Source organism: Chrysemys picta, chromosome 4 (assembly GCF_011386835.1).
Source record: "Chrysemys picta bellii isolate R12L10 chromosome 4, ASM1138683v2, whole genome shotgun sequence".
Classification (NCBI taxonomy): domain Eukaryota; kingdom Metazoa; phylum Chordata; order Testudines; family Emydidae; genus Chrysemys; species Chrysemys picta.
This window is the reverse complement of record NC_088794.1, coordinates 73,763,269-73,783,442: the sequence shown is the minus strand read 5'-3', so window position 1 is coordinate 73,783,442 and position 20,174 is coordinate 73,763,269. Positions and strand designations below refer to the sequence as shown.

Below are 20,174 nucleotides of genomic sequence, written 5' to 3'. Positions count from 1 at the left end.
GGGTTAAAGGACAGTACTGGGCCCAGGTAGCTCCCCCCCTTCAGCCCTGCAGAGCAAGTTCTAACCGGAGAAGGGGTTGAAAAGGGGGCAACTCAGCTCAGAAGCGGGAGGAGGACAAATCTACCTTGAAGGCTGCCGACAAGGATGCTGGAGAAGCCTGTGTGTTAGTAAAGTTAAAATAGGTATTAGTATGATAAGAATGCTATTAGTATTATAAGAATGAGTGTTTAGACTTGAATGCTTGTGGGTTGCTGCACACGTTAAGCTCACTTATAGCATCTGTGACCCATATTGCAAGGTAATATTTAAGCATTTGTATTGTAACCCTCTGTAAATCACCAGAGAGGAGAGAGACATTAGCTAGTGTAAAGTGCTGCTCTTCAACAAAAGATGTTATGTCCTGGCTAACAAGGAAGGCCCATCGACACCAGATGGACTTTTATGTAACATTAAGGAGGACAAAAAGCTTATATTGAAACTTCACATACTGTAGTTCACAAACCTTTACCACACGTTGCAACCCTTGCATATAGTAGTTTTAGTGGACATTTCTGAGCCAAGAAGTTCTCCTTCTGGATCTTTTACTGGAGCCTGTGCATCCTGTAATTTCACTGTTATATCCCACATGTTCCCTGTTTTCAGGGCTGGCTGATCAGGGATGTGTGAAAATAAATAATTATTTACTGGCAGTGTTGTTATTATTATAACCAGTAAGTTATTGTTATAGATCTCTACTAATCCATTCCTTTGTTCCTTCTGTTAAATAATGTGTTATCTTATGGCAAAAGGGAGGGAGATGGGATGGGGAGGACAGGATGGGTGACAGTGTCCTTTTTACCCTGTAATTCCTGTAGGTGGAGTCATTACCCATTTGATTTTATTTTAAACCCAACCTGAGTTGCTGGGAAATACTCTCATCAGTCAGTAATTGCCCCTTCCTGGATGCCAATTAAATGAGGACCTAAATAAGTTTTTGTTTTAAGGTCACTTTACAGCCCCTGGTCTCTCAATAAAATTCTAGCAAGAGAAAAAAATTAGAAATTATTAGTCTGTATTTTATAAATTATGCAAATATGACATGTACATTCCTTTAAAATACAACCTATTGAACTTTTTTTTACTTCTGTGCTACTAGGAAATCAACTAATAGATATTTGATTTTAGGCAACAAATTAAATCGAATCTGCTGACAACCCACACACCTTTATAAAATTCACTTAAACCCCGATGGCTAAAAAGCTGCTTCATGTTTATTTTATATACCATAAGTAAACTGCATTAAATGGTAAATATCAAAGGTTATTAAACTGTCAATACTGTACTTTGTCCAAAACAAGAATTGTAGCATTGGTAGGAAGAATCTTAATATTTAAAGGTTCCAAAATATGTAATGTAGACTTTTTTTGAACGGATAAACTGAGCTGGTGGAAAAATGCAAATAGCTTTTAATGGGAATTGTCCCATGAATATTGAAAAAAAAAAACCTAAAATCTGAAAATGTTTTGGGTTTTCAGTTCTTCATAGATTTCCAAGGCCACAAGGGACCACTGTGATCATCTTAGCTGACCTCCTCTATAACAATGGCCATAGAACTTCTCCAAAATAATTCTTAGAAAATATCTTTTAGAAAAACATCCAATCTTGATTTATACATTGTTAGTGATGGAGAATCTACCATGACTCTTGGTAAATTGTTCCAGTGGTTAATTAACCTCAACATTAAATTTTGAACCGTATATCCTGTGTGAATTTACCTACCTTCAACTTCCAGCAGTTGGATTTGTTATACCTTTCTCTGCTAGATTGAAGAGCTCATCATTAAATATTTGTTCCCCTTGTAGATACTTATAAGCTAATCAAATCAGCTTTTAACCTTCTCTTTATTAGCTAAATAGATTCAGCTCTTTGCTATAAGAAATGTTTTCTAATCCTTCCCCATCCCCTTCCTTTTTATCTCTCTTTTCACTGAAAGGGAAAAAATAAAAAGAGGGGGGAAGGAGAGAGAAGGGGGCAAACTGGAAAATAATCTGTTTATAAAAAAATTCAACCATAACAAACATACTCTATGAGAACTTTCATTTTAGTGAAAAATACCATTTTCATGGTACATCTTTGATGGAAAATTTTTGATTAACTCTATTGATAAGGCAATAGGAATAAAATTATATTGTGGTGTTGCAGCAAACACAACAGTTGCATTTACATTTCTAAATCATGTCCAAAATTTTAAAAGGCATGAAATAACTATTGTAGAATCCCAATGTATTTAATTTGAAAGCATAGCCAATATATAAACTGAAATTTAAGCAAAAAGGACCTGCAAAGTGTTGCAATTCTGTCCTGCACATTGTACCATGGGCAGAGTCTCTCATGTTTTATAAAACACCCTAAATCCCAATATTTTGTGATTATAAAACTCCCTGTGAGCTAAAGCTTAGTACACATATTAATTGCCCAAACAATACAAATGTACTAAAATTTGTAAAACCCTGAAATAAACCAGAACAGTTGAACTGTTGGATAGGAACTGTAAAAAGAGAGGGGCGGGGGAAGGGGAAATATATTTTCAGAACTATTTTGTGTTTTATGAAAGACAAATAAATTATAAAATAAATGTGAATCTGAAAATTAAATAATCAGTTTATAAATACTGTAAGTTTCAGGACACACAATACCTTAATGATCAAATTGTGGACCAAGTCAGAAAAGTTGGATCTTTAATATGCAAGCTTGTAATCCACACTTCCCATATTTTCTAGTAGAACATATTGTAATAGTAAATATTACATGAATGATACATGCAGTGCGCCAGCCTATGATCATCTGGTATGCATTTGAAATGGGGGTCACTTGTTGGCATGCTAGAACAAAAGCCCTGTCAACATTATTTAAATCTTTAGCTCTTTCTTTAGGCTATAGCACTTGAATTTTCTCTTGGCTGATTATTAATATGTAAAAATCTTTGGAAAAACATTATGGTCCCATGAATTTAAAAAAATAATAAAAAAAACATAGATATATGAGCTATTGGTTTGATGTGGTTCTTTGCATAGGTAGGAAATACTATATAACTAGGGCCCTACCAAAATTCACAACCATGAAAAACATGTCACGGACTGTGAAATCTGGTGTTGTGTGCTTTTACTCTATACTATACAGATTTCATGGGGGAGACCAGTGTTTCTCAAATTGGGAGTCCTGACCCAAAAGGGAGTTGCAAGGAGGTCGCAAAGTTATTTTAGGGGGTCACGGTATTGCCACTCTTACTTCTGCACTGCGTTCAGAGCTGGGCGGCCAGAGAGGGGTGGCTGTTGGCCAGGTGCCCAGCTCTGAAGGCAGCACCCTGCCAGCAGCAGCATAGAAGTAAGGGTGACAATACCATACCATGCCATCTTTACTTCTGCGCTGGTGCTAGCGGTGGCTCTGCCTTCAAAGCTGGGCTCCCGGCTAGCAGCCGCCACTCTCCAGGTGCCCAGCTCTGAAGGCAGCGCCACCACCGGCAGCAGCGCAGAAGTAACAGTAGCAGTACCACAACCCCCACTATAATAACCTTATGACCACCCCACCACTCCCTTTTGGGTCAGGACCCCTATAATTACAACACCATGAAATTTCAGATTTAAATAGCTGAAATCATGAAATTATGATTTTTAAAATCCGATGACCATGAAATTGACCAAAATGGACCATGAATTTGGTAGGGTCCTATATATAACTATATTGTCTAGCATCCTATCCATTTTAAAAATATTAAATTACCTCTCAGTGACAGGTGCTAGAATCCTGACTAGAAATCAGGGCCGGCTCCAGGCACCAGGCAACCAAGCACATGCTTGGGGCGGCACCTGGTAAGGGGCGGCCAATCTTGGGGTGGCGGGGGGCAGCGCGGCGCGGCATTCCACGGGGGGGGCGCTCCGGCGGCGTGGCGCTCGGGGGGGGGCGTGGTGCTCGGGGGGGGGGGCGGCGCAGGGCGTGGCGCTCGGCGTGGGGGGTTCTGGCGGCGGTTTTTTTTGCTGCTTGGGGCAGCAAAAAAGTTAGAGCCGGCCCTGCTAGAAATGCAGAGCCAACCTGCTTGATTTACCCTGTCAAGCAGAACAGGGAGTAGGTGGCAAAAAGGGCTTTATGTTATCTGTCTTTATGGAACCCTGATCCTGGGAGCACCCAGGGGCCAGTTAGGGCAACTATAAGTCCTCTTTGTGCTGAAGGGGGCAGTAGAAGGGATTTACCAGGACCAAGGATCTGGCTCAGTATATCGGAAAGCAGAATGAGGAAAATTACTTTTAAGGGCAGTCTCCGTATGTACACCCGTCTGTGAATCAGGATTTGATTTATAAGCTTGTCACAAAAACAGTAAATTATGTGCTCTGTTCTCTGTAGCTGCACACTTAGTATTATATTTATAAGCAGAAGATAGCACATTCAACTATCTCGTTGACTGGAACTTTCTTATGTAACATGACAACAAATCCAAAATGCACAGCCGAGCTAATAGACAAGACACATAAAAACATTCTGAATTGTGGACTGGTTTAGTACAGGTCCTGAGATGAACATTAAAGACGACATGTGGAAATAGAATACTATATATGGATCAAGAAAAAGTCAAGTGCGCTGAAAAATGTCAGATCTATAGAAAAATTTCTATGAGGTTATAACACTGGTCTACAATTTTTGAGAAGTTGTCTGCTTCAGAGATAAAATGTGCTATTTATTATGTATTTTGATGTGCTGAATTCAAATATGACAATTAAAACAACTGATTGGCTACTGTTTCTAAGATATTTAAGTTTTTACATTTTATGTCTATGTATATTGTGTAGATAGTAGAGTTTTAATCATAAATTGTAAACCTAGGTCTTTTCATGTGTTTATGGTTTCTTTACATGATAATATTTCACCTGTCCTGTTTATGTAATACTTTAAAAATCAGCAAAAGGGTTATATAAATAAAATTTATTATGAAACAAAAGGCAAAAAACTATTATGTACATAGTTTAGTCCTATTCAGTGTCTACTCGGCACTTCTTGGCTTGTCTCTTGTATTCATTAAATGGAGCATCTCTTGTCACTGTCCAGCAATACTCTGCAAGCATTGATGGGCTCCATTTGCCCTGATAGCATTGTTGCAATGTCCTGGTGAAATCACTCGCCGTGCTTGTCGCTCACTGCTCTGCAGTTCGGTGGGAAAAAATCTAGATGAGAGTGCAAAAAATGTATCTTTAGTGACAACCTGCCTTGTTATTTCCGAGAAAATTTATTGCCACTAACTGGAAGGCTTTCCATGCCGTTTTTTCCTTGCCACGCAGTGCATGGTCAAATGCATCATCTCGAAGAAGTTCACGAATCTGAGGACCAACAAAGACACCTTCCTTTATCTTAGCTTCACTTAACCTTGGAAATTTTCCATGGAGGTACTTGAAAGCTGCTTGTGTTTTGTCAATGGCCTTGACAGAGTTCTTCATCAGACCCAGCTTGAAGTGTAAGGGTGGTAACAAAATCTTCCTTGATTCAACAAGTGGTGGATGCTGAACACTTTTCCTCCCAGGCTCCAATGACTGTCATAGTTTATGCACCTCAAAAGTTGTTTCATGTTGTCATAGGTTTCCTTCATATGGACTGCATGACCAACTGGAATTGATGGCAAAACATTGCCATTATGCAGTAAAACAGCTTTAAGACTCGTCTTCGATGAATCAATGAACAGTCTCCACTCATCTGGATCATGAACGATGTTGAGGGCTGCCATCACACCATCCATGTTGTTGCAGGCTACAAGATCACCTTCCATGAAGAAGAATGGGACAAGATCCTTTTGACAGTCGCGGAACATGGAAACCCTAACATCACCTGCCAGGAGATTCCACTGCTGTAGTCTGGAGCCCAACAGCTCTGCCTTACTCTTGGGTAGTTCCAAATCCCTGACAAGGTCATTCAGTTCACCTTGTGTTATGAGGTGTGGTTCAGAGGAGGAGGATGGGAGAAAATGTGGGTCCTGTGACATTGATGGTTCAGGACCAGAAGTTTCATCCTCTTCCTCTTCCTCGTCTGACTCAAGTGAGAATGATTCTGGTGCACCAGGAACCGGCAGTCCTTCTCCGTGGGGTACTGGGCGTATAGCTGATGGAATGTTTGGAAAATGCACAGTCCACCTTTTTCTTCTTTGACACACCCTTCCCAACTGGAGGCACCATGCAGAAGTAACAATTGCTGGTATGATCTGTTGGCTCTCTCCAAATCATTGGCACTGCAAAAGGCATAGATTTCCTTTTCCTGTTCAACCACTGGCGAAGATTTGTTGCACAAGTGTTGCAGCATATGTGTGGGGCCCACCTCTTGTCCTGATCTCCAATTTTGCAGCCAAAATAAAGGTGATAGGCTTTCTTAACCATAGTGGTTATACTGCACTTTTGTGATGCAAAAGTCACTTCACCACAAACATAGCAGAAGTTATCTGCACTGTTCACACAAGTACGAGGCATCTCTGCTCACTTTGGCTAAACAGAAATGTGTCCCTTTGCAAAATCAAACACTGACAAATAAGAGAGCACGACACTGTATGATTTCTAGAGCTGATATAGGGCAATTTGTTCAGCAGAGTGATGTAAGCGTCGTTATGATGGCATCATCCATGACTTCTAGGAATAACATGATGCAATTCATATCATGTATGATGCAATACCAGCTTCAGATTGCATCATTCATTGTTTTGCCTAAAAAGCAAGTACTGTCCAAACCCAGTCATAGATTTATTCATAGATCCAGTCAAAGATGTATTTTAGTCATTTCTGGTTTAAATTGAGATCCCTTCCCTTTATAACTCACTTATCCTCCGCCATTCCCAAGTCAAGGGTCGTATATACTGACCCAATAGCATATCTTGAAAACTAGAGCCAATCAACAATTTTAAGCATCATTTTCGTTTTCAGTGACCCAGAATTAGTAAAGTTTGACTACATTTATTTCAGAAGAATTTTGGCTGTAGAGCAGTGTAATCAGTAATATTTTACAACAGTATAAACTAGTGTCTTACTGCAATACAGTGTATTCAACTAAAAAATTATACTGATAGGATTTCAACTACATATTCTGTAGCAGAACCTGATCTCATGTAAACTGGTCTCTCATCATTTGGAGAGGAGGTTGGGGTATATTAGTTTTGTGTTGTGGTATTGTTATTTGTGTATGGAGGACTGGCTTTGTTATAGTATGAGCAGCTCAAAAAACTTGTATTAAATATACTGTTGCATTAAAAACTGCTAATTGCTTAGTTTGAGATATATGCTGATAAATCAAAGTAAAATTGTGGTAATAATCTGTCCTTTCTGTTTAGTGGATGTCTATATTAAATATTTAGGGCCAGGTTGTGGTACCCTTGATCATATAACACAATAATTTATTCCTTGAACAGTTCCCATTGGCTGGAAGGTATCAACATGATCAAAGACCTTTAACGTACAAAGTTTAATTTGAAAATACTAATTTTGCTGTAAAATCTGATTTGTTTAATAACTTGATGGAATTTTTGTAATATGTTTTTCTGAATTGTTAACAAGGTATTTAAATCTCAATAAATACTGCGGTCCCCTTAATTGTTACTTACACTTGCATGCAGGGCTGAGATGGTGTCTCTAACCTCTCTTTGCCAGAAGCTGGGAATGGGTGTCAGGGGATGGATAACTTGGTGATTACCTGTTCTGTTCATTCCTTCTGAAGCACCTGGCATTGTCCACTGTCAGAAGACAGGATACTGGGCTAGATGGACCTTTGGTCTGACCCAGTATGGCCATTCTTATGTTCTTATGCTGTTTCCAGTACATTGGAAAATTGAACTGTGCCCATAACTACAGTATTTAAGAATTTTCCAACTATATTGGAAATTAAAATTATTTTAATCAATTAAATCCTCGATTGGAAGAGAGTTTCATATTTCTTGGACTGTTGACTTATTGTTTTATGTTCAAAAACATATGCCAAAATCACCACCAAATCTTATAATTTAAAGGCTGTTTTTGGTGATTAAAGATTATAATTAACAAGTTCCTCCTTCTCCAATTTGCAGGACAGCTGTGCAAGAGTTCTGTTGTTTCGAGGAGCCAACAAGGAGTTAAAGAATTATAACAGCCAATCTTCGTTTCAGGTAAAAAAAAAAAAAAGAAAAGACTATCTTTAAGGATGAAATTTGCCCTTGTGCAGAGGATCTGCAAAAGGCCTATGCATTCTTCAACCCTGTTTTGACTTATATGACATATTGGACTGGTGCTGGCCTTCTGCATGGGGTGCCAGGGGGGATTTCATTCTAAGATGGAAACAGACGAGTAACCCAGTTATTTCTGCAGTAAAGTTTGAGACCATGATATTTTAAGTGGGCTTGGAAAAAAAATCTCTGATTCAAACACTTTCAAGCTTTAGGACATTCAGATTCAGATGCAAACTTTGTGGCTTTGGACCATCATTTTAATATGTACTGTGATAAAGTTCCTCCTCTACCTTGGTGAATCCTGCGCTTATTTTGCTCGCCTCAGAGATTCACAGTAGCCCTCAGTTTGGTCACTTTCATGGCTTAAATCTGCTGTTCACTCAGATAACCTCATCACTGGCCAGTATGGGGAAAAAAGAGTAAGAACAATCCCCGCAGTTTCTGCTGATCCACCATGTGGGTCGGGGAAAAGCCCAGAGACCTTCCCCTCCGGTGGAACCTCCTGTGTTGGATCAGGAGTTGAGAGGTTTGCGGGGAACCCGGGCCTGCCCTCTACCCCGGGTTCCAGCCCAGGTCCCTGTGGACTGAAGCTGTCTAGAGTGCCTTCTGGAACAGCTGTGCGACAGCTACAATTCCCTGGGCTACTTCCTCATGTGTTCCCCCAACACCTTCTTTGTCCTCACCACAGGACCTTCCTCCTGATGTCTGTTAACACTTGTACTCAGGGCTGGCGCTTCCACTAGGCAGTCGCCTAGGGCGGCAGGATGTGGGGGGCAGCATTTTGGTGGCGATTCCTCTGGGCGGGAAGAAAAGCGGCTCCGGAAACGCTGCCAAGAACCATGGCCGCCCAGAGGGGCTTCTTCCGCTCCGGGTCTTCCGCGGAAATTTGGCGGCAGGTCCTTCACTCGCTCCGGGACCTGCCGCTGAAGTGCCCCGAAGACCCGGAGCGGAAGGACCCCCGCTGCCGAGAACGCAGCTTCAGAGGAGGAGCGCTGCTGCCTAGGGCGGCAAAAACCCTGGCGCCACTTCTGCTTGTACTCCTCAGTCCTCCAGCAGCACGTCCTCTCACTCCCAGCTCCTTATGCACACCTCACTAACTGGAGTGAGAGCCTTTTTAAACCGGGTGTTCTGATTAGCCTTAATTAATTCTAGCAGCTTCCCAATTGGCTACATGTGTCCTAATTAGCCTGCCTGCCTTAATTAGTTATAGAAAGTTCCTGAGTGTTCTGGAATAATCCCTGTTATCTTACCCAGGGAAAAGGGACCTGCTTAACCTGAAACTAATGTATCTACCTTCGACCACTCTCTTGTAGACATCTGGCCTGACCCTGTCACAGTACCTAGTACTTTTAAAACATATCAACCACCATTTTCATAATGGAACAGATACAGTACAAGTGATTAAATCTTTCCCTCACCACCATACCAAGGAGCTTCGTCCCGGTTCAGGAATGAATCATTTTAAGGGGGCAGAGAAATTTAGTATTCCTTAGCCCTGTTGTATTAATTCAGATGGAATATATGTGCCCAATGAGTTAAAGGTGTTAACATAATCCAGTCATGGTCCAACATCAAACAGTTTTAAACAAGGCTCAGGGTTTGGTATACAGAGGCATCAGCCTGCTTAGTACCATGCCAAACACATTATTAAAAATCCTTTTAACCCTTTATTAAAGAAATGGGGGCTGGAGGGGGCAATTAAAGAATTTGAAATGTTAATTATTAAGCAAGGCTTTCATTTTAACAACATTCCTTGGTCTCTTTCTCTTTAGCTGGAGAGTTTTTAGAAGGAAAACCTCCATGTTTGACAGTGTTTTAGATGGTAATAACTTGTACTTTTTGTGGAAAGGAGAAGAAATTAGTTAAGATGGGCTAGAGCTGTTGTTGTTGCTATTAAAGTCTGATCCTGTTTCCTAGAAGAAAACAAGACAAACATACATAAAAGGAGGAGAGAAAAAATAGCGAAGAGAGAAAATCTAGCTTCTGTCTCTGATGTTGATTCTCATTTGCAGCCTCACTGCTGGAGAAACATAGGCACTATACGTGGTCTTATCAACCACTCTGAGATTAGGCAAAATTGTACAAGCATTGGGCTGTTTGGGGCATTGAATTTAGCTGCCTCTTTCTGGTCACAGGCTTACAGCAGTGTTGCAAAATAGTCTTATTGGACAGACGGTAAAAGAGGATGGATAGAAAAGAGAAAGAAAGAAGGTGGGGAAGGAAAAGAACACAGAAGGTGTATGTGTGTGTGAGGGGGGATGACAGTTTCACATCCCAGATGTTATTTGGGATTTATCAGGAGCCTCTGTTGAGGTCATCTAACTCCCTCTCTTTGGCCTGGCCTTGTCAGGACATAAGGATAAAAAGGTCTGAAGTCCTAAGAGACATGGGGGTGGCATCCACGAGAGTGAAGCTGTCTCCTTCCCCTTCTCTTGTCTTTCGGTCAGTCAGCATCGTGGTAGCTAGCTTTTCCCCCCACGGGAGTGATGGCAATGAGAACCCCTAAAGGGAGTGATGGGTGGAATAGCCTGTCCTTTCATTTTTTTGTTCACCAGTTAGACCGAATTTCTGACACACCAATTTTGGTTCATTGATTTCTGGTCTCACACTGTTCTTGTTCATCAGGCATATTCTTAACAGAGTCCTTGAATTATATCAGTAGGCCTTTTTTGTTTGAACTAATTCAGTCTGTCTCCTTTCTGCACCTTTTCCCTACAAGATTTATTGTTATAGGTTATTGTGACATTTTATGAACTTTCACTCACCTCTTACAGTTGATCTCACAAGTAGAGTCAATTTTGTAGTCCAAATATCAGAATGGCTCCTCTAGTGAGACTGCCAATAAGGGTAGCAGTTGTACAAGCTATTGAATACAGAACTCAAAACAGTTGATGTACTAGTGTTGTTAATGCCTTGTTTAGTGATTATCTCAGGTATGGTGTGTAAGACATACAACAAGTGATGCCCCGCTGAGACAAGCTGTGCTGGGTTTCCACTGACGTAGCCAGAGACCAGCTTTTTTTGCAGTCTGATAGAGTTGCTGCCTATAAACTACAGGAGTCTAGGTTTGAGTTTTGGATGCTGTACTATGAAGGATGTGCACAAACAGCAAGTCCAGTCACTGTGTCTGGAGGGGATGCTTCAAATTTGCTAAATCTCCTCTATCCATTTGGTCCCCCATGACTATAGTATCTGGTATTCTAGTGCCAAGTGACAGACACAGTTTAAAGAATTTCCATTAACAATGTGTTGGGATCACAAGCTATTGATATGTGACAGGGTCATATATCTCTTTAAGAGATTGTTTGGATTTTTTTGCTTTTATTTTCCCTTTTGGAGAGTCAGGTCAGTGTGTGGCATATCTAACAGTGGTTGATTATTAATCCCCAGCAACATCTACTAGGCAGCTCTGAAGCCAGAAATCAGGGATACTAGGAATGAGGAAGTAAAAGTTGAAGTATCAATGATAAAAGCAGAGGCTACCACCAAAATGAAAGTGAAATCTTTCATGGGATTAGCCAAGATTTGCCAGAAATTCATTCCACAGTTTTCTCATATTACAGCATCTTGACAGGCTTAATTAAGAAACCCAAAAGGAAAAAAGTAATCTGGCCAAGGGAATGTCAGGGACCTTTAGATATCCCGAAGAAGACCCCTTTTTCAGAATCTGTGTTAATTAGTCTGGACTTTAATAAACCATTCATAATGCAAACTAATGTGTCAGAGACAGGATTGAGAGCTGTCCTGTACCAAGAGAGGGAAAGAGAAGAACATTCAATTCTATAAGTAGAAAGTTGTATCGAAAGCAATGGTACAGTATGATTGAAAAATGTCTTATTGTGAAGTAGGAGCTGGAAGCATTAAGGTAGTATTTCCCAAAGTGAGCCCCCTTTCAGGAAAATGAAAGCAATTGCACCCCTTTTCAACTCTGCAATGTGGTATTAAAGGCTTCCTTATTTTAATTCATATATCTTTTATACCATGCCCTCAGGCCACTTCAGACAACACTGGAATAGAGCTCATAATATAATACTTCCTGTCCTTTCTTACATGCTTTGAATAGTGGAGTAGTTAAGTCATGTTGATGTTTAAATGTATCATAATTGGCATCTGAGTTAGCTCCAATGAACATGAATGGAGCCAATCATACCTCTGAGCTAACATTAAAGATTCTCTGAAAACTCAGGCAGATGCCTGCTGCATTGGTTACACTTGCTTCACACTGAAGGTTTTCCAAACCACCATAATTGCTTGAGACTAACTTTTTTTTTTAACATGAAAGCTGAGACTCTGGAGAACAGCTAAGAACTCTGTATGCAACTCTGGCCAGTTCATTCTCAAGCTTGGAAACATGTCCCCTGCTTTGAGACATAGTGCATTAAGGTATTATCTCTTAGATACCAGGTTCACACTTGTAATAGATCACCACCCAGTATGACATGGCATAATGCAACGTGAGACAAATGCACAAGTTACTAGGTGCTGTTAAGCACTTCAACTTAATGGTTTCAAGTAAGACAGCATGGGAGGCCAACATAACGATTCCGACTACCCATCCAGAGATGGATTAAAAAAACAGATGGAAGTAACAAAATTGGAAACATAAATTCTCTCTTAAGAGGCAGGGTATGTGCCAGTGGTCTGTCTCTGTAAGAGATGTTAGATTTTTTTCATTACTTTATTTCCTTTGAGAATCAGTTTTCTTTCTTGTTCTGAAATTTCTTGTGGTGTGAGTAAACATGATATAAATGAGGCGTGAAAGGTTGAACATCCTTTGTTTATTTTTTCTCCTTTTATATTAATCACAGCAGTAGTCTGTCTCTTTGTGTCCTTATCAGAAAACTAGGAAAAGGACAAATAGGCAAATGCATACATCTGTGTAAAATCTACTATTGGTGGTTGTCAGGTTCCTAATGATTGGAAGGGTCAGATGAGCCAAACCATGCTGGAAGCACAGGCACAGCAGGTTAGCAAGTGGGAGCTGGAAACCTCAGAAGTGCTGCTGCATAGCTGGCTAGTGACCCATACCCTATTATTGTGGGACAACAATCCCTATGTATGTTATGCAGTCATTTATATTATTTGCATGGATTGGGGTTTTTATTTTTTGGGGGGTCCCTTTTCCTAAGGCGGTGAGGACTAATGCATTCAATTCATTTTACTCTACCTGGACTGGAGCACCTTATCCTTTATAAAGCTGCTTGTTCTGTATGGGTAAGTCTGCATTGCAATTAAAAACGTGCAGCTGGCCCATGTCAGCTGACTTGGGCTCTCAGGGCTCAGGCTAAGGGGCTGTTTAATTGTGGTGTAGGTGGTTCAGGCTCATCACTCTCTCCTGTGAGTGGGGAAGGTCCCAGAGCTCAGGTCCAGCTTGAGCCCGAACGCCTACACCATAATTTAACAGCCACCTAGCCCGAGTCTGAGTCAGTTGACATGGGACAGCCGCGGGTGTTTAATTGGAGTATAGACATACCTTAAATGAATACAGTGTCATGGTACTATGTCCAGTGTAGATATTAACATATTTCACTAGATGGTATCATTTTTAGTTGTGGAGAATGTTAAACTGGGGAAGCTGTAGTTGCTGTGAATGCAGCAGAGGAAACTGTAATGTCAGCATTGCAATAAAGAAGCATTAGAATTAATTCAGTGCCATCTGTCTTTATTTTGTTGACCCAGTCAATCAGACAACACAAATGGAACTGTTACAAAATTATGCTAAATCCCCTTGAGTTAATAGGATTTTGCATACTAACAATGTTTATTCATGTAATCAGCAGAACTGAACACTGAAGCCTCTTGTATGTCCATAATAATGTGCACTATAGCTACTGCACATGCTCGTTAGCTATTTTCAAACATATCATCTCAGTTATAGCTTATTTATATTTTCCTAAAGTCAAAAGAAATTAGTCTTTCTCGAGGAATAGCTACCTTCAAAATGTCCAATATGAAGACTGACCTTTTCCTTAAAGTATCTAAACACTTCCTGAATTTTGTGGGTGGTTTTCAAAGTCTGTCTAAACTTCATTTATTTATTTTTTAATAAAAATTGAGAAACAAAGTTGTATTTTGGGTGCCAACTTGTGTGCTGCCTATAAGAGTGTCATGATGTGATTTCATTCCTATCTGGGCTACAACTTTAGCTTCACGTTAAAATCAAAAACAGAGAACAAAAGAAACATTCCTCAGTTTTTGGGGACTCGAGTCTGCAAACCTTTACTCCTGGAAGTAAACTTTACTCATGGAAGCTGCCTCCTTAATCTGAGTAAGAATTTGCAGGACTAGATCCTTAGTTGCCTTTCTGTTATCTAACATAATTGCTGTTTTAGGATTACATTCTCTCTTGTTGATTGTAGATAAAAAGAGGTAGAATCATCTCTCTTCTGCCTGATTTTTGGCGAAAAGAGGCAGTTGGGGTGGTCTTCCTGCTCCAGTGGCTGAATGGAAGAGGGGATAAGTGGTGTTGTCTTCAACTGTGACTAGAATCAGTAGGGACGAGAGGGATCATGGGACTTTAGGAAGGCCTGATAAGCAGCTGCAGTGCTGCTCCCATGTGAGCATGAGCGAGAACCCTTAGAGCGACTCTTTGAATATTGCAGCATCCTTCTTTCTGTGTTATGAGATTAATCTGTTATTTCCACCAGTTTTATGCAAGATCTTTTAGAGAATCTACAGTATCCTGCCATGATCAATCATCCACCACACACTTGATTCCCCACCCCACCCCACCTCCACACATTTTATGCGGTTAGATTTATTTCCACATATTACAATATTAATCTAGTAGTTCAGGAGCATCAATGTTTTGTAATATACATGAGCTACTGAAGTTCTGTGGTGCAATTTGAAGTTGGCAGATGTGCATCTTGTCAGACAACAATCTCAATTTTTTTAAATGGATAATAACCCTATATAAATATTGCATATGTTTTCCAATGGCTCGTATTACATAAGCAAATCCAATACAGTATTACGTGGAAAAACACCCATAAGGGTAAGAACATGTAGAACTTTATAACTTGCCAGTATGTATAAAATCCCACTATTTAAATATACGTAAGAACTATCTTGGGGATGCATTCTAGGTCCAACACAAAGGGCAGAGCTGTCTTTGAGGGTGCAACATGGGTCAACATGAGTACTTAATTTGCTTGTACTGTACAAACTTCAGCAGAAATAGTAGTGTCAGCAGTGGCTGGTAACACTGCCTATTATTAAGGTTGCCCGATACTTCTCATTATACTACCCTATTTTTAATTACTTATAACTTTGCCAAAATTCAACTGTTTGTACTGAATTTTTTTCCATGCCAGATTTCTGCCCCATGATTAAGTTTTTGGAAACCTTCAGCCAAAATGATCGAGTCATTTCAGAACGTGGAGCTAGGGAAAAATATGTTTTGCCCATGTTAAAAAAGCTCTAGTGCCCCCATGCCCTGGAGCAGGGACTTGAAGTTTGGCAGAGGAGTGGCCTTTGTGGCAGGTATGTGCCTTTTCCCATCATTGTGAACATTTTCATAATTTGGGGAAGTTATGTAGGCCTTCGGAGGGAAAAAACAGTTTGCACATGCTCAGTAGAGACATTTTTGATTTTAGCTTCTAAAATCTCAGAAAATTCCATCATCACTGAGCATGCTTGAGCCTCTCACAGCTCCTAGTGCTGATCAGACTGTGCATGCACCATCCCCACACAGTAACGGTGCATGCCTCAGTCGAGAGCTACAGGGGCAAAGTTAGACTTTCTGAAATTTTTGCTCCTAGCTTCTCTTGCTCAGAAGGGTTCAGGTACCAGAACTGAGAGCAGGGAGGCTGTCTCTCCTGTGCTTTCAACTTCCCTACTAGAGCCCAGACATCATGGAGGAGGAATTCAGAAGGCAGGATGGACATTACTCCCATAGTGAGCACATATTCAATATTTTGTTTTCTCCGTGTGGCTCAGTATGTGGCCCCAGGCCTTATTTACTTCCCCCCCCCCTCATTCAAATAATGATGTGAAGACACAATTATTAATTTCCAAATGTATGGTGCTTTTGTATGGTGCTTATCATTATAGTATCCAAGTGCATCACAAAAACAAATGAATTATCTATACAATACCCCTCTGAGGTGGACTGGACATGCCTAACCCCCCTTAGCATTAATGGGAGTTTGAAACTGCATTAAAGTGAGGATATAACTTTAACCTTATGTATATCCTCTCTGATTATCCAACATGGACAGTTTGCTTTAAAGGCTTCCCTAAGCCTAACCTTTATTTTGCTAAGCTTTTTTGGACATTTTGAATTCTGTAAATTGTCTCGTTGAGTGATAGTAGTTTTTTTTTTTTTTTTTTTAAAGGGGGTAGTGATTCTTACCCACAAAAAGTCTTCTTTCTCTGATTTATTTTTGAAAGCATGAAAATGTGATAAGGCCAATTTTAAATTATGAACATCTCTCCATTCCCTTAAGATATACCTTTACACATGTAAAATAGAGGTGCTTCCTCTCTTTGTAGATTATGTAATTGCAATACTAATGGAGCGTGTTAATTAACTTGACAAGGGAGTGTGATCTAGCCAAGTTTTTGACATTCCCATCCCTGAGGTGTAACTCTTTTCCTAAAGCACCTGTGTGGAAAATTTGTCCCCGAACATTCCAGCGTATCCATGACAATATTTACAGATGTCTTGCCATGATGCATGCTGTCCTTAGTTAACCTGTCAAAAAGATCCTGCTTTTGCCCTGGTTTGAGTAAAACTATACAATTTGGTCTATACATTTTTGGTTCATTTTTTTTAATGTTAGTATTATCCTAATGCTAATAGGTCCCAATGAGGATAAGAGCCTCATTGTGATTTTTCACTGTTGAAATGGAGGATAGGATACAGTTCCTGACCAGAAGAGTTTACAATCCAATGTACCTCTGTTCTATATTTGCAATCTGATTCTGACATTTTATGCCCACAAACAAGCCAGGTAGTCAAGGTATTGAGGCTTAAAAAAGTTGCATGAGATATGGAGAGTTTGTATTACGCATTTACATGAGAATAAAGGTGTAAGAATTGTATCTTGTATTAGTTTAAACACACAATTTGTGATTGAGAAAATAAATTTTAGCAGTTCAGCAGTCTACTTTGTAAACATAGGGCAGATTGTGACTGTCATGCATTTGTACTGGAATGTTTGACTGGGTTTTTGTACTGAGAAAATAAGATATTAACACTGATGAAGTAATACTAATAATCTGATTTTAAAATAGTTACAAATTCAAGAAAGTCCATCGTTAGGAAGAATATTGCCCTTAGGAATTGACTCTCTAGTGTATGTGTATGTAACATCACAGACCTATTTCAGATATTTCAAAGAACTAGGTACAATTACAGGAGCGTTAAAGATGGAAGAACAGAATTAATTTTGCTTGCTTTGCAGTTTCTATGGATACACATTATACCTTCTTGCCATCAGATTTTCTGTGTGTGCTTTTATAGCTTTGAGAGTAGATAATTGTTGCAAGGATTTGCCTTCTACACGTCTTCCTCTTCACCCAGCCAAATAACATGGCACAGAACATAGCCTGGGGAAACCTAATCCAAAGTTCATTGGAGTTAAAGGAAAGATTTGAATGGGCTTTGGATCAGGCCCTAAACCTATGACAGACTTACTTTAATACAAAGTAGCCCACTAATATTTGAAATTTGGCATGTCACATTAAAACAAAACATCGTTTCTTGTATGTGTTAATTACTTGACAAAGGGTTTCCACTGATTACCCAGCTATGCAGAAAATCCACAGACTGGAATAATATTCTTTTCAAGCTTTCAGCCTGCTTTGCCAAAACGGAGGGCAGCTTCCCATAAATCATTTTCAAAGAAACACACACACACACACACACACACCCCACCACATTTCCAAGTGGAGTCTATTATAGTGGGGAAAACATCTGACAATTGAAATTATACCTCAGAATATAGAAGAGCCACACAAAAAAAGCTCATGAAACACTGAGGTCCATTTGACACTAGAAATTGGAACAATGTTGGTGACTGAGTTAGGGGACAACTGTGTTGTAAGCAGGTTCCCTGCCATGCTTGAATTTACAGTGTTGACAGGACAATAGTTAAATGTTTCTCATGACATAAGCATAAAGTATCATCATCAAGGATCAAATCTTAGTGTACTATACAGCTGGATGTACTGGGGAGAATACAGGAAGTAACCTTTCCTGCTGAGGTCATGGAGCAGCAGCATTGATACTGTGCAGCTACTACTACACATTCAGGGCTGTAGCCCCAATGGTTCTTGTTCCTCCTCTTCTTTGGGGTTTGCATAGTTTTTTGATTCACTAGCCACTCCCTAATCCTCACCCCCTTCCAAAATACCTCAAAACACTCCTCAGTGTGTTAGGGTACGGAGAATCCCAGTGCAGTACAGCTTCCTGGTGCACAGTGGGTGCAGACCTTCCTCATGGAATCCGATATTTCTCTCCTTCTCCACACACCTGTACAACAGAATTGATGTGTATGTGCAGAATTTGTTAGTATTAGTTACACTTGGATTAAGAAGGAACGGAATTAGGAAGCAACATCTAGACAAGAGAGAGATTTGGATATTTTAACTTAAAAGTATTGGCCCGTAAAGATCATAAGGAAGCAAAGCCAGTAAGTCAGGAAGTACAACTTTTTTGGGGGAGGGGTGGGGAGAGGGAGAGAAATTGATGACAGAGAATGTATGGCTATAGCATAGTGAAGTATATGCTGTGTTAGTAAAAGATTTAAAAATAGGTGTAGAGGATGGCCTGTGGGGTGTGTGATACAGGAGGGCCAGGGAGCAGTGGGAAGTGGTAGAAGGGAAGTATATAAACCCTAGGTTAATTAAGGCGTGGTTCTCTGTAGACTAGGGAGGTTGCTACAGGTTAATTGGAGCACCTTTAATCAATTAAGGCCCTGTTAGAAATAGGGGGGAGGGATAGCTCAGTGGTTTGAGCGTTGTGAGTTCAATCCTTGAGGGGGCCACTTGGGGATCTGGGGCAAAATCAGTACTTGGTCCTGCTAGTGAAGACTCGATGACCTTTCAAGGTCCCTTCCAGTTCTAGAAGATGGGATATCTCCATTAATTTTTTTTTTAATAAAACCCCCTGCTTCAGGCAGTCAGGGGAAAGGAGGAAGGAGAGAGGATTGGAGCTTGGAGGTGTGCTGTGAGACTTGGAGGAACAGAAAACCGGAGTAAGGGAGACCCTACCCCAGCAGGGGAGGGACATTCCCTCCCCCAGCATTTAAGGACTGAAGGTACCCCACCCAAGGGGGAAGAGGGTGAGAACCTGCAGGGGTTGAGAGGGGCTGGGACTCAGAGTGAGGAGCAAACTCAGACCCCTCCCCCGCTTCCCTCCTTTACCACTTTCCTGGGCCACTAGTGGGGCCCTCGGTGCCCCAAGAGCAGGGGTAAGGGGTGGTATTTTAGCCCCCCCACCAAGAAAAGCGCAGGACCCACCATACTATATTGACCATCTTGTCACACGTGGTGTCAGGAGTGGGATCTCTGCGCCGTGAACATAATCCAGAGTGGGTCACAACCACCCTGCCTCAAGATGAAGGATCTGGTCAAAGCATTGGTGCAAGCCACTGCCGCCCAGCAGGAGGCTACCCGGGTCCAGGCAGCTGCCCAACAGGAGGCCATGCGGCTGCAGCAAGAGACCAATCACCTGCTGATGACCCAGGCCACCCATGGGCCATGCTGCAGGAACTAGTGAACCAAGTGAAGGTTCTTACGGAGCTGAGCCACGGGTATGATGGGACACGGACCATACAGGCCAGCTACTGTCTGCAGAAAATGACCCGGGAGGATGATGTGGAGGCGTACCTTCTGGCTTTTGAGAGGACAGCTCTGAGGGAGGCCTGGCCCCGAGACCATTGGTCAGGGATCCTTGCCCCATTTTTGTGCGGGGAGGCCCAGAAGGCCTACTATGATATGACCACAGAGGAGGCAGCAGATTACCCCC

General features: G+C 40.9%; 1 protein-coding gene across 9 annotated transcripts in view; it reads left to right on the top strand.

Moving 5' to 3' along the window:
* Positions 1-20,174, top strand: part of SHANK2 (SH3 and multiple ankyrin repeat domains 2) — a 640,917-nt gene that overhangs the window by 147,081 nt on the left and 473,662 nt on the right. For all 9 annotated transcript variants that reach the window (XM_065592634.1, XM_024100174.3, XM_005304567.4 and 6 more), the window contains one exon: positions 8,060-8,137. In XM_065592634.1, coding sequence (XP_065448706.1) covers positions 8,060-8,137 — 78 coding nt within the window. The remainder of the gene's footprint in view (positions 1-8,059; positions 8,138-20,174) is intronic.